General features: G+C 41.0%; 2 protein-coding genes across 8 annotated transcripts in view; both read right to left on the bottom strand.

Moving 5' to 3' along the window:
• The window catches only part of mcf2lb (mcf.2 cell line derived transforming sequence-like b), a 40781-nt gene extending 35588 nt beyond the window's left edge, over positions 1–5193 (bottom strand). The window contains exons 1-2 of the mRNA XM_067603941.1: positions 4761–5193; positions 3101–3715 (exon numbers count right to left, since the gene is read on the bottom strand). Of these exons, the coding sequence (XP_067460042.1) occupies positions 3101–3179 (79 nt within the window). The 5' untranslated portion in view covers positions 3180–3715; positions 4761–5193. The remainder of the gene's footprint in view (positions 1–3100; positions 3716–4760) is intronic.
• Positions 5194–7111: 1918 nt separating this feature from the next.
• Positions 7112–12568, bottom strand: part of LOC137192897 (phospholipid-transporting ATPase IH-like) — a 37482-nt gene continuing 32025 nt past the window's right edge. For 2 of the 7 annotated variants that reach the window (XM_067603928.1, XM_067603927.1), the window contains one exon: positions 7112–10232. In XM_067603928.1, the coding sequence (XP_067460029.1) occupies positions 9960–10232 (273 nt within the window). In that variant the 3' untranslated portion in view covers positions 7112–9959. Of the gene's footprint in view, positions 10233–11296; positions 11517–12568 lie in introns of those variants that run through there. The other 5 variants (XM_067603933.1, XM_067603931.1, XM_067603929.1 and 2 more) reach the window with 4 other exon arrangements.

Raw genomic sequence — 12568 nt, 5'->3', positions numbered from 1 at the left:
CTGGGAACCATGAATGTCTGCACAAAATTACCGTGGATAAGATGCTCTGAAGCATTCAAAATATTGTTTTTATTTCCTCTAGAGTGTGAATAATACTGTGTTTGATAGTGCCTGTAGTGTCAGTTAAATGCAGTGAAATAAATTAGGCATGCTACAGTGTACTAGCTCTCTCTTTGTCTCTGGTTATATGCACCTTTCTGACCACAGCTGACTAGTTGGAGACTAACAGTGACTTGCTGGATCCATCTGGCGATACACCTGCTCTGCCTTTAGGGATGAACAGCACAGCTCACTTATTCAGGCTAAATGATCCCCTGACCTAAAGCTAAAAAGGAACCTGAGACTCACTGTATGTGCACAAAAAAGTGTATATCTGATGTATCTGATGCTGTGCTTTCCATCCTAGCAATACAACAAAGGACCACTGTTTTATTGATATCAGATTGATTGAAAAGCAGCCCTGAGCTTCTGAGACAGCTGGGCCGTCTGAAGTTAAGCTCTGACACTTTCATAAATCTCAGTTACTCCCTGGTTGGCTCAGCAGCAACTACAGGTGTTAATCACACCTTGAAGACACGCTAACCGCACTGAGCTCACCAAACCTCCAACCACAACATGCATATCACACGCTAAATAAAACAACTCCCTGAGCATCGCTGGCTACAGATGAACAAATTCCTGCTGGAAATGCTGAGAGCTGTGACTCGCTGATCTGGACATGTCCCTTTAAATCAACTGGAAGTAGGTCAAATGCCCAGTTAGAGACAAGGAGAGGCTGTCTGTGATTAGCGCTCCAAGTAACAATTATTTGTTGCTGGTTGTTATTTTGATGAATGGATTAATCATCTAGTCTGTAAAATATAATAATGTCACATTCCCATCTCAGGTTTCTAGACCCTACAGTTTTTTCTGGTTATTTATTTACAAGTATATAAAAATGGAGAAATGCAAATGTCTCTGCATGTCATTTGATTATTTTTGTGTCCACTGAACAAAGCCCGTCTCAGTGCTCTCTATGATAAAGCTAAGCAGCTCTGCCCACTCACTGAGTGACTACACTGTGGATGGATGGATCAATGACTATAATCCACCAATAAAAATGAAAAAAAGAAGTCAACCACAGTGTGGAATGCAAATAGATGTTCCTGGTTCATATCATTTTGAGGATATTGCAGGTGCAATTATGTTTACAGCACAGCACAGACAGTCAAACAAGGTGTGTTTATACCTTATTTCTTTCAGTAAGAGGAAAAAAAGCGACAGGGGTTCTCAGTTTTCTGCATTTTACAACACAGAACCTGCTTTTCAGCTTTAACAATGCTAAATCCTTCTCATCCTCAGTTGACTGTGTTGCTGTGAATCTCTCCTTTCCTCACTCTCCCGTCCTCGCTCCTGTCTTCTATGATCAGCGTTAGACTCTCTTCTGAGCCGATTACTGCTCTCGTCCTCCTGCCAAAGCACATCCCTGTTACTTTTCTTTATAGAGAGCTACCAATGACTGCATGTCTGCAAATGTTTAGTATATTGACACGCACTTAATGTCTGTGCATTTCAAATGAAGAAGATAACAACCTTTTTTCATCCATATTCATTTCATTTCATTTTTTGAATGCTTGTAGTGGAGTGATTCAATTCACTTTCAGAGCTGCAGTTTGTTTTATTCCTCTAGCTTGGGCATAGCCATATCCCCCTCCTTACTCAAGTCCACCCACTCACTGCTGCCAGACTTTTACCATCTCTGGTGTTGAGATAGAGAGGATTCAACTAACTGGAGCCCACTGTGCTATATTAATGGTTGCAGCAAGAGCCTCACCACCATAGAAGACTCAAAAAGGTAAAATGGCTAGTGTAGTGTACTGTACAGTCACAGTATATACTTGCCAGATGAGACAATATCAACACAACATAAAATTAAAGGTATATTGTCCAAGTTTGTGTGTGTGCATTCATGTTTGTGAGTCTGGCTGTGTGCCAGCACTGAGTGGATTAAGAGAGATCTCTATAAATGGATCAAAAGAGAAGAGAAGCAAACATCAGAAATCATATTAGTGGCATTAGTTTAAGGAGAAAAGACTGTCCTTCAGGCAGTGGTGGTAGTAGTGAGGGCCGTATATCACATCCATGGTCTGGTAAAGGGTGTACACAACAGCTAAAATAGGCTTTGATATAGCTTTTCTGTGACTATGTAATGAATTTGTGCTGCAACAAAGAAGGAAAAGCCTAAAATGTTTTCTCTGCAGCAGTGCGGACTGTTCAGAGGCCATGAGCACACACAGATCTGCACAAAACACAATGGCGTAGACCTGACAGCACAATCATAGAAGTGATGTGGCAAGTCCATGTTAGGTAATCTGTCCAGGGGTTATGGAAGTGTGTGGATCAATATACAGGTCACTGTCTCTCACATTTCTGCCCTCAACACATTTTCTGACCAAACATATAACAAATATTGTAAACAAATAGGGTGGAGTACTTGTGAAAATAGGCCAGTAAGGTACTGTATCACAACACAAAGCAACCTACGTGCATCTGAAACCTGTGTGTTTGCATTACACGTATTGATTTTATGCAGTTTAATATACACATTTGGTAAAATTATTAAGGAGGAAGCATGTGATAAATGGACTATATCTGACTGCATTGCAAATAACTTCACCTCTTGTGTCACTACACCATGCACTACTGCTTCTACTAAAGGATCAAATAATATGGGTCAGTATCACATTTCCTAATACAAGCATGATAAACTATATGAGCAGCTGACTGGCTGAACACCTGCACAGCTCGAGGCAGCAACAGCATGAACAGCAGCATCATTAAAGCTGGTGTGGTTTCCTGCAGAAACAATGCTTTGGAACTCATTCCCATAATGATGTAATTATATATTTTTCTTCATAAAAAAAACTTTGTTTCACCCTTTTTTGGGGGGGCGAAGTTTAACCAAGCAATCAGTATTTCAACTATGTACAGTACCAGAGAAAGTGTGTCCAAACTTGTGACTGGTATTGTACATGTTTCAGAAAAACATGCATAATGCTGTGTTATTGAGTATGCAATGAACAGACTACAGTTTATGTTGTAGTGTGTTGTTGTCACCCACCTATGCTTTGGGTGACCGTCCTTAGTCTCTCCAGCAGCTCTCCCAGGGCCATCTCTTCTGTCTTCATCCACAGGATCATCTTCCAGAGGGACAGCGGAAGACCAGCTGCCCAGCCAAAAGACACTTTTGTAGGAAGAAGAGACAGCTTGCCTGCTTTTTCCTGAACCGTGCCTCGGAGAGTGGATTATGGTGAAGAGGACGGAAGAGGGGGACTGTGGCAGTGGCAAGCCCAGCGGAGCAGAAGGGAAGAGGGGGATGCAGCAGGGTAAACCAGCCCAGGATGTGACTGCCCGGATACTGTCTTGTGCGACACACGGAGGCTGAAGGAAACAGATCTGAGAGAAGTGGGGGTGTGAGTCTCAGCAGCGCTGGGATGCTTGTGAGAAATGGATGCTTTCGAGGATGGAGAGGATGCTGCGGAGACGGATGAGGGGATGATGCTGAAGCTGCTGCGACTCTGCCAGCCCCCAGCTGCAGTGACGAGTCCTTCTGCAGAGGGATGCAGAGCAAAAGATGCCAGCGATGGAGATGGGGAGGAGGTGGAGCGGGAGGCAGCCTCATTCACACATGCAAGCTTCAGCCTCAGCACATATGATGGTGCAAACCTGTGCAGACCTGGCAGAAAGAGAGGGGGAGGGGAACTGAAGGTCAGCTTTGCAGATTCACACAGAAAGTTGATCCAATAGTGACATCTAGTGTGGAGAAAAGGCATAACAACTGTCTCAGTTGCAGGGACATCTACAGTATATTGAAGCGGCATCATATGACAGCACTAAATTATTATTAAAATTATTTGGTTGCTTTACAAACAGGTCAATTCTTGTTACATTTCCACTAAATTGCAATACTTGGATCTTTTTAGGGAAAGTAGTAGAAGGCAGACTCATAGGATACTTGTTCAACGACTGAAAACAAGGTGATTTATTTATTCTGTGCAACCAAAAATACACGGGTATCTCCAAAAAGTAAAAGGAAAAACAACAAACAACTAGATGAAACTTGGATTAATGGAGGGAAACTCATCAAACTTAAAGTTTGCACACAGCTACACAGACAATATTCCTCCCTCCACTGACAAACAACAACTGTTTTAAATAGTTTAATAGTTTTTTAATAGTTTAATTTCTACCATCTACGGCTTAATCAGTTTAGTCAGAAGCAGAATCATATCTCTCTCAGGGGTGTCTGTCTCAACATGTAGATGACAGTGTTATTTGTAGCAGTAAACATTATCTGTACATACAAATATTTTAAATATTCCTCACCATATATCAAGAAACAGTCATTACGAATCAGGCAAATACTAATCAACATAACATTTAAACCAATGTAATCTGCCCGTACTTGGTTTAAACCAGGTGTTTTGTTACTGCAACCTTGAACGTGCTACGTTAGAACAAAGAAGGCTAAAGTTTAACTCAAGAAAACTCAAGATTAAATCAATAAACAATAACTGAATTTATACAATATTTGTCTGTCTTGATTTAGCCATAAAATGATGTAACTATAACAAAACATAATGCTAAAAAACAACAAACCCGGGATAGTATGCGCTAGCAAGGCTACAGATGAAGATGTTATACTGGCTCAACAAACAAATGATAAACACGGTAAAAAAAAAAATAGATACAAGTGCAAATGTAAATTTGTATGGACTCACCCACTTTGTCACATAGGTGTATTCTCCTCTCAGTAACGCTCATCACTGTTTATAGTTAAGGTTTGAACTGAACTGATTAGAGCTTCACTTGTACTCAGCTAGCCAAGCCAGCCAGATATTGATAGATGCCTTAAAAAATTATTATTACTCAGACACACAGCTTGACACCAAACAGTCCAGGGTACTGTTCAAGGGGAAGTGAATTTAGTGTTACACTTGTGAAGGGCAGAGGTCAAAACCAAAGAAACAGAGGTCGAGATATCTTGATTTATACTTAGTATGAGTCAAGCTTCAAAAATACTGGATCCTACAACTGCCATAAAGCAACTTAATAGCATCTTTTCGTTCCTGACTAACCAAATTACAGAACATTAAAACGTGGAGAGAATCTATCACAGCACCAACCAGACAGGTAGTTTTAGTGTTTTTGTAAATGTAATTGCATGCATTAGGGGAGAACGGGGTAAGTTGAGCCACTCCCTGTATCTAGGTAACCATAAACAAAAGTAATCATATGACCACAAATTAAGGAAGTATAGTTCACATTACTCAATCTATCTTGGACTCAAGCACATGGAGAGAGTGGTCAGCAAAACACAGCAAAAAAAAAAAAAGAAAAAGAAGTGTGTATTTAAGTATTATTTTCTGATATTCTAGAGACTAGAGACACTGTTCATGTTAATATTTGATCACTGTTACAAGTGTTACAGTGTTGATAAATAAATACCTAATTGTTGACTAATGTTAAGTTTAAGCCACACACAAACATGCTGTACATATAGACGGGTGACAAATTAAAGGAAAAGCCAACATAAAATGTCTTAGGAAGGAGTTTGGCCACCATGTGCTGCCAGAGCAGCATCAATACACCTTGGCATTGATTCTACAAGTCTCTGAAACTCTACTGGAGGGATGAACACCATTCTTCCAAAAGATATTCCCTCATTTGGTGTTTTGATGATGGTGGTGGACAGCTCTGTCTAACACATCGGTCTAAAATCTTCCATAGGTGTTCATCTGGGTGAAACTGTGAAAGCCACAGTATATGATTCACATCATTTTCATACTCATCAAACCATTCAGTGACCCCTCGTGCCCTATGGTTGGAGGCATGAGGGGACCACTCCCATCAGGTTAGAAATGATCCATCATAGGATAAAGGTGATCACTCAGAACAACTTTGTATTGATTTGCAGTGACCCTTCCCTCTAAGGGGACAAGTGGACCCAAACCATGCCAGAAAAATGCCCCCCAAAGCATAACAGAGCCATCGGAGCTCCTCACTGTAGGGGTCAAGCATTCAGACCTGGGCCAGTCTTTCCTTTAATTTGTCACCTGTCTGTACACACAAAAGCACATTTACACACCCATGCTTACTGTAGCTAACACTCATAGATCACAGTTTAATCTTTACTGAAAATGTTTAGGTAACATGTTGAACAACAGGACAAAAATATTGTTTTACGTAGAGTTTCTGCCTTTGTTAAATTGATGGCATTAGTAAAGTTCAAAATTATCTCAAAATAGTTTGATTTTGTGTCATTTTTACATCAGTATTTAATGGTGGCACTATTTACACCTAGAGCGCTCAATTTACCCCATGCCCATGCTCATTTTACCCCTGCTTTGGGGTAAGTTGTGCCATTGGACTACCTTTTTTTGATGGGTCATCTTCCTAAAACCATAATAATTAGATAACTTGTTTTAATTTCTATGGGTACACAAAACCTGAGGTATATATAGTAACTATTATTTGAAACAAACACACTTTTATTTTGCAGTAAAATCATCAAATGTAAAAAGTGGCTCATGTTACTCCATTCTCCCCTACTGTGTAATTGTATAGAACTGTTTTTGCTGTCTTAAGAAAGCAGAGGCAACCAATGATGCAAAGGAAACCCCATGTCTTTGAACTTTTCACAATTGTTTGACGTCATGTATCTTTGATACTTTGTCTTTTTAAATATATTTCATGGCTAAGTTGTTGAATCACTTTGTTCAGAGTTTCCGCAATAAAACATTTCACAGTTGGTTTGTGCATTTAAAATGTGTGATGTCTCATCTGTGATGTCCAATTGCATTTACTGTCACCATCCTGTTAGGCATTATGTGGACTCAAAAGCAGAACATGAAGGCAGAGCAGGCAAGATAAAAGTGAGGTTTACTTGGTTTATTTTCAGATGGGAGAGTGAGGGACTGGTGGAAATTGACTGAGGACTACTGCTGGACAGGGTCTGAAATGACAGGACAGGTTAGAACTGGCAGGTAAGGATAATGGCAAGATATTACAGAAACAACATCATGAAGCTGTAGCTGTGACATTAATAATAAACATTAACAAAGACAACAAGTGTTTTCACTCTTTCTTTATTACAAGCAGAATGACAATACAGTGCTTTGCCCTCGATTTGCTACAGACAGGCTGGCAAAAAGTCAACAAGTGAACTTTTAAAATCTTTTATCCAAAGAAATTTCTTAAAACCTGTTAAGTAATACAAACAGTGCTGTACTGAAGGTATGATATGAAGCGTGCTGCTCAGAGCACACGAGTTGACATTTCAGACCTTTGCCAAGCTCAGGAGTGACAGGATGAGCCCCTGTTGTTGTGCTGATGGACTTAGAAAAGCAGTTTGACATTCTGATCAGCAGTAGAAGGCTGGTGCGATAAACCCATTTGAGACAGAGGCTGACACCTACATACAGTTCATTCCTAGTCAAGTTATTTGGTCACTTTTTTTGTCACCCACTACAATCTTCTTAGAAAAATAACTTGTGTGGAAGAGTGAACACTTATAAACCCCAGTTGACAGACAATAGACCTTGTTTTAGGGGAAAACTGATCTGTTGTAGAACAAAGTGCAGTGTGTAGACCTATTGGTACATCTCTAATGATCTCATATAATGTATATGCTGCTCTCATTTTGGTTACAAACTTGAACACACATTCTAACAGAGTTAAAATATAGTCTTCTCTCTGGGATACAAAAGTAGCAAAAGAAATATTCACAAAAAATACCAATGGACAACACAAAAAATGACAAGTAGTAGTGAAAAATTGAGCTGTGGAGGACTCACATTGTGTTTGAAGAATGAAAGTCTTTGAATACAAAAAAATTACCCATCACATCATGAAAATAAAATACAGTATTATTGTGGTGGGATTGGTATGTGACACTTAGAATATGTCTGAATACATTATGGCAACAGCACAGTGAGGTGGGACACTGCATAACAAGCACCAAAGTCCTTTCTTTAGAATCACTGAGGTCAGGAGGTTGAGCCCACGAGTCAAAACACTGACAAAGAGGCTTGTGGCCTTTGAGTGAAAAGTGAATGAAACAAATCTAGACCTCAAAAAAAAAAGATATATTATCTGTGCCCCAGTAAAAAAAAAAAAGAAAAAAGTACTGAATGCCTGTTATTAAATCTATACCTGTTGGCAGATGGTGATGTGTATGAAAATAAACTGTAGAAACATACAAAAATGCTTCAATCTGACATTCAAGACTTCCCGAGTCACTCACTGTGTAATGCAACGGATATGCTTTGGACACAGAGGACTTCAGATGTTAGAAATGCAGAAAAGAGGTTCATCCATAATGAGCTACAATCTTCAGCTGGAGGACATGATGGACAAATCAGTTCAACATTCTATTGGTTTGATTGTGACATCGCCGATTCAAGTCTCCCTCCTATTTATAACAGACTACAACGCCCCGTCTCACTACAATATATATATATCAAAAGTTTAAATTACATCCATACATCAACAGTGACTGCCATCAATCATCTTGTAACAATACAGGAAAAACTCATGAATTAATGCAAGACAGAGAAAAACCCCCTTATAATATGACAACATGACATTAGCATTCTTACAGATCTGACATTAACTTTTGCATAACACAGCGCATGGCAGCAAACACACAAGCACAATGCAACAGTGAGGAATAGCAAGTCATTTAGGACATCCATAAATAAAGACCCCGTCAGTCCCGGGCTGCTGGGCACTGCACTCCCACGAGCCACCTCCAGTGTCTGCAACTTCACAATGCTGCTGTTACCCTACATGGCCACATGGAGGCAGGAGTGGGTACTATATGCTCATTGTTAGGAGAAAGAAAAGGTGTCATGATATGGTTTGTGAAGAATGATGTCTGGGACTAAAGGAGGATAAGGAACAAACGAGAGAACAGATCAGCATGCAGCAGGGAGATTCGACATGCTACACTGGCAGATAAGAAGGAAAACAAAGATCGACACGATCCAGATGGAGAAAGAAGAGTAATAAGACACACTGTACCAGACACAAATGTCCTTCGAACCCCCAAAACACTCACAAACATGTTTACACTGACCTAGAAATATAATCCACTGAAAATGGGTATCTATGAATTAAGGCAGGGTGGCTAGAATACTGCACATCCCTCTTCAGATTTTCCCCCGTTTCATTCCTTCAGCTGATGGGTGTGTGTGTGTGTAAGGCTTTGTAATACACCACTTCTGCTTTTACACCTTTCTCCTTTGGCTCCTAGCCTGCTGCTGTGTGGTTACCTGTAAGGCAAAGGTGTGTCACATACAAACATACAGTACAGGCATATTCATGCATGCAAGCACCCATACACACATGCACACGCACGCACACCTAAAGGGCTGAGCTTGACAGTTGCCCTTACTTGGCCAGACCACATACTGTACATAAATGTTTTTTAACAAACATTTACAAAGAAGCGAAAAAGGACACGAAAGTGGAGAAACAGGCAAGAATGTGAGTGAAAATGAGGACACGGACTACAAAAAGTCCAGACTGTTGACATGTTGAAACAGTTCTACAGTGCATTAAACAATGCACCTTCGCACATGGTTCCCCTTTTGTTCTTAGACTTTTTCAAGTAATCTTACAAAGAGTTTGGGTAAGAACTTTGATGAGACTAAGACAGGGACTGGGCAAGAACAAAATGATGTTACTAAAGTATGAAAATGAGAAGTTAGGGCAATAATATCTAAAGGGTTGTCCACTCAGGAGTAGCCCAGAAAATGCACATGGTGAACTTCATGTGTATGAACATGTTGGTTTGTATTTTGCTGTATAAATCCTTGATCCTTGAGATGCAGATCTTGGTCGCACATCTTGGGATACACTGTGCGCATTAGCCCACGAGCATCACGTACACAACGTTTCAGAGTCTTTGTTTGTGTTCACACAGAGGTCTCTGGCCCTGGAGCGTGGTAGACAAATCCTGCCCCTGAAAGACGGAGCACGTAGGGGCTGAGAGAGCACAAGTCTGCCCCTCCTCCTTCGGCCAAATGGGCCAGGAGTTTTTGGGGAAGGGGATCAGACCTGCGGAGCGACAGCGTCTCCACAGCGGCGAGGTGGAGGTGAGAGGAGTCCGTGCTTGTGCCTTTGAAGGAGCGACGAGAGGACAGTGGAGTCAACTCCGCCACAATACCCTGCGCCAGCTTCTCATGATCCTACCGAGAGACAGAAGACAGATCATCACGAGACAATCCACAACAAAGAGGAAAAGGAAATACAAAGAACAGCACCATGCGGATCAAAGAACAGAACTAGTGAATTAGAACAGCTGTGAGAAGGTTTGATGCATAAGTCAAACAGCAGGGTTATGTTCAGAAGGTTTAACACGTTTGTTTTAGATATCCTGATGTCTAGTTTTAATGATTGTGTCATCATGCACCTTTGTCAAAGTTACTGATAAACCCCACTAAATGAGGATACTAGACAAAACTTATCAATAATCTGTCAATAAGAAGAAACCTTCTGAAAATTACCATTACAATTAATAGTCATGTTAGATCAGGCACACTCATGAAATGAAAACAAATAGCACACTTGCAATTCCATTTTCCAACACAGGAGGGCAGATCACTGTTCCTGGTACAAAATTACACTTTTCAGATATACAGTTTATCATTTGCTAACATGTCTTGGAGTCCTGGGTAAATATTTTTTCCAGGATCAGTTTTGTCTGTGACATCAATGTTGGACTAGGAAACCTACTACTGACTTTACCTAATAAATAATAACCTTGAAACTAAACTAAATGATAAATCTTTTTGAACTTCTAAAACCGGACAGTCATCTCATGTTACACAACCAAACCTCTTCTCATCCTTAAGAGTTGGCCCCTTTATATCTATCTTACCGGACCAAAAAGGAGTCATGAGCCTACTACTTGTTGGAGCCCACATGCAAGGGATTTTAAGTAGCCTGGGTCTAATAATGAGAGGATAAAATTTCCCATTTGGCTGCTACCCAGATCAAGTTAATTCCCACCCCACATGCGGTGAGAAGCACAGTACGCTTTGAAACCAGCACTGCAGAATTAATTGGAGATTGTGATTCCTGAATGTAGGTTGAACGGAGGAAAATGTATCGTGCTTATGTAGGGCCAGCCCCTCAAGCCTGAGCCATAGCCTGACAGCATGCCCCATGCAGTGTACAGCAGCAGGAAGCGTCATGGCAGCAGCGTTAAGAACCCTACTCCCCACTGACATCGCCCTCTGTGTGCTGTTACCATGGCGACCCTAGCCCACCTAGCGGGGTGTACTCTAGGGTTTGCTGAGCGGGGTGCTGTGGCTGTGTGACATCATGGAGTCATAGGTCCTAGCAGCTTTTTCTCCACTGTCTCCCTCACAGGTCCTATCAGGGTGGAGTGGGTCCCTCTCACTTCCTCCCCCTCCACCAGCAGGGCCAGGAGCCACACAGCCCTCCAGGGCCCCCGCTGTCCTTACCTTCTGTGGATGACGTTAAAGGAAAGGAGGTGATAATGGAATCTGTTCAGACCTTGTGTCTTGTATCCTGACATATCCAGCTTGTGTCTAGTTGAAGCTGACTGCAGTTCATTACCCCATTTACACCTGGCATTAAAATGCGATCTGTATCTGGATACATTATCTGGATAAGGAAAAACACGTTAATGCAGGGTGTAAATGAACTCAGAGTGCATTGTGATCAGATCTCAGCAGGTGTAAAAGCCATCTGTACAGCGTGGTCACATTCAAAAGAGAAAAAACGGCCCAGTAGGTTGAAAGGACACCAAACTCCTCCTCTTCCTGCCAGCTAAAGCAAACCCATCAAAAAAATTACAAGTAGCAGCAGTAGCTAGAAGTCCTCCCTCGCAAAAAGTGATTTAGAAATGTATGACATCCGTTTGTGGCAGCAGTTTCCTTGAACTGGGATGCAGCATGTTTATTGACAAGTGTGCCAGCTCTGCATAGCTATTTTGCATATGAAGATCAGATCACATTGTGGGCACAACTGTCAAAACGAGAACACATTTTAATACCAGGTATAAATGCAAAGACTAATGGATCACATGTCATTATCAAGATAATGTATCCAGATAGAGATCATATGTTGATACCAGGTGTAAACAAGGCCCATGTCAGGCATCAGAGTGCATTTCAAAACGTGTTTCAAGTGACCACGTTTAATCAGATTTCGCTTCTCAGCTCACGTTTGATTTTGTGTGTGAAAAAGTGACCATTGCTCAACTAAAAAAATGACACAGGGGATTGATGCAGCTATTTAGTACCTTACTTAAATTTTGGAAAACATTGTTTGTGTTGTTTAGTTTAAAACCAGTTAACTGTAGCACATTGTGCGTGGGAGCTTTGTCGTGCTCTTCACACTACAAATTTGACAAGGCAGTCTTCCAGTGCAGTTAGGGACACATTTGCATTCGCATATGTCCTTGATCACCTCTGAACGCGACTTCAGTAGTCACATTCAGCTGTATTTACCACCATTTACCAGGACACATTGCATTGGTATTAGAGTTAATAGA

This window comes from Thunnus thynnus, chromosome 11, assembly GCF_963924715.1.
Source record: "Thunnus thynnus chromosome 11, fThuThy2.1, whole genome shotgun sequence".
Taxonomy (NCBI): Eukaryota; Metazoa; Chordata; class Actinopteri; order Scombriformes; family Scombridae; genus Thunnus; species Thunnus thynnus.
This window is presented reverse-complemented; position numbering and strand designations above follow the sequence as displayed.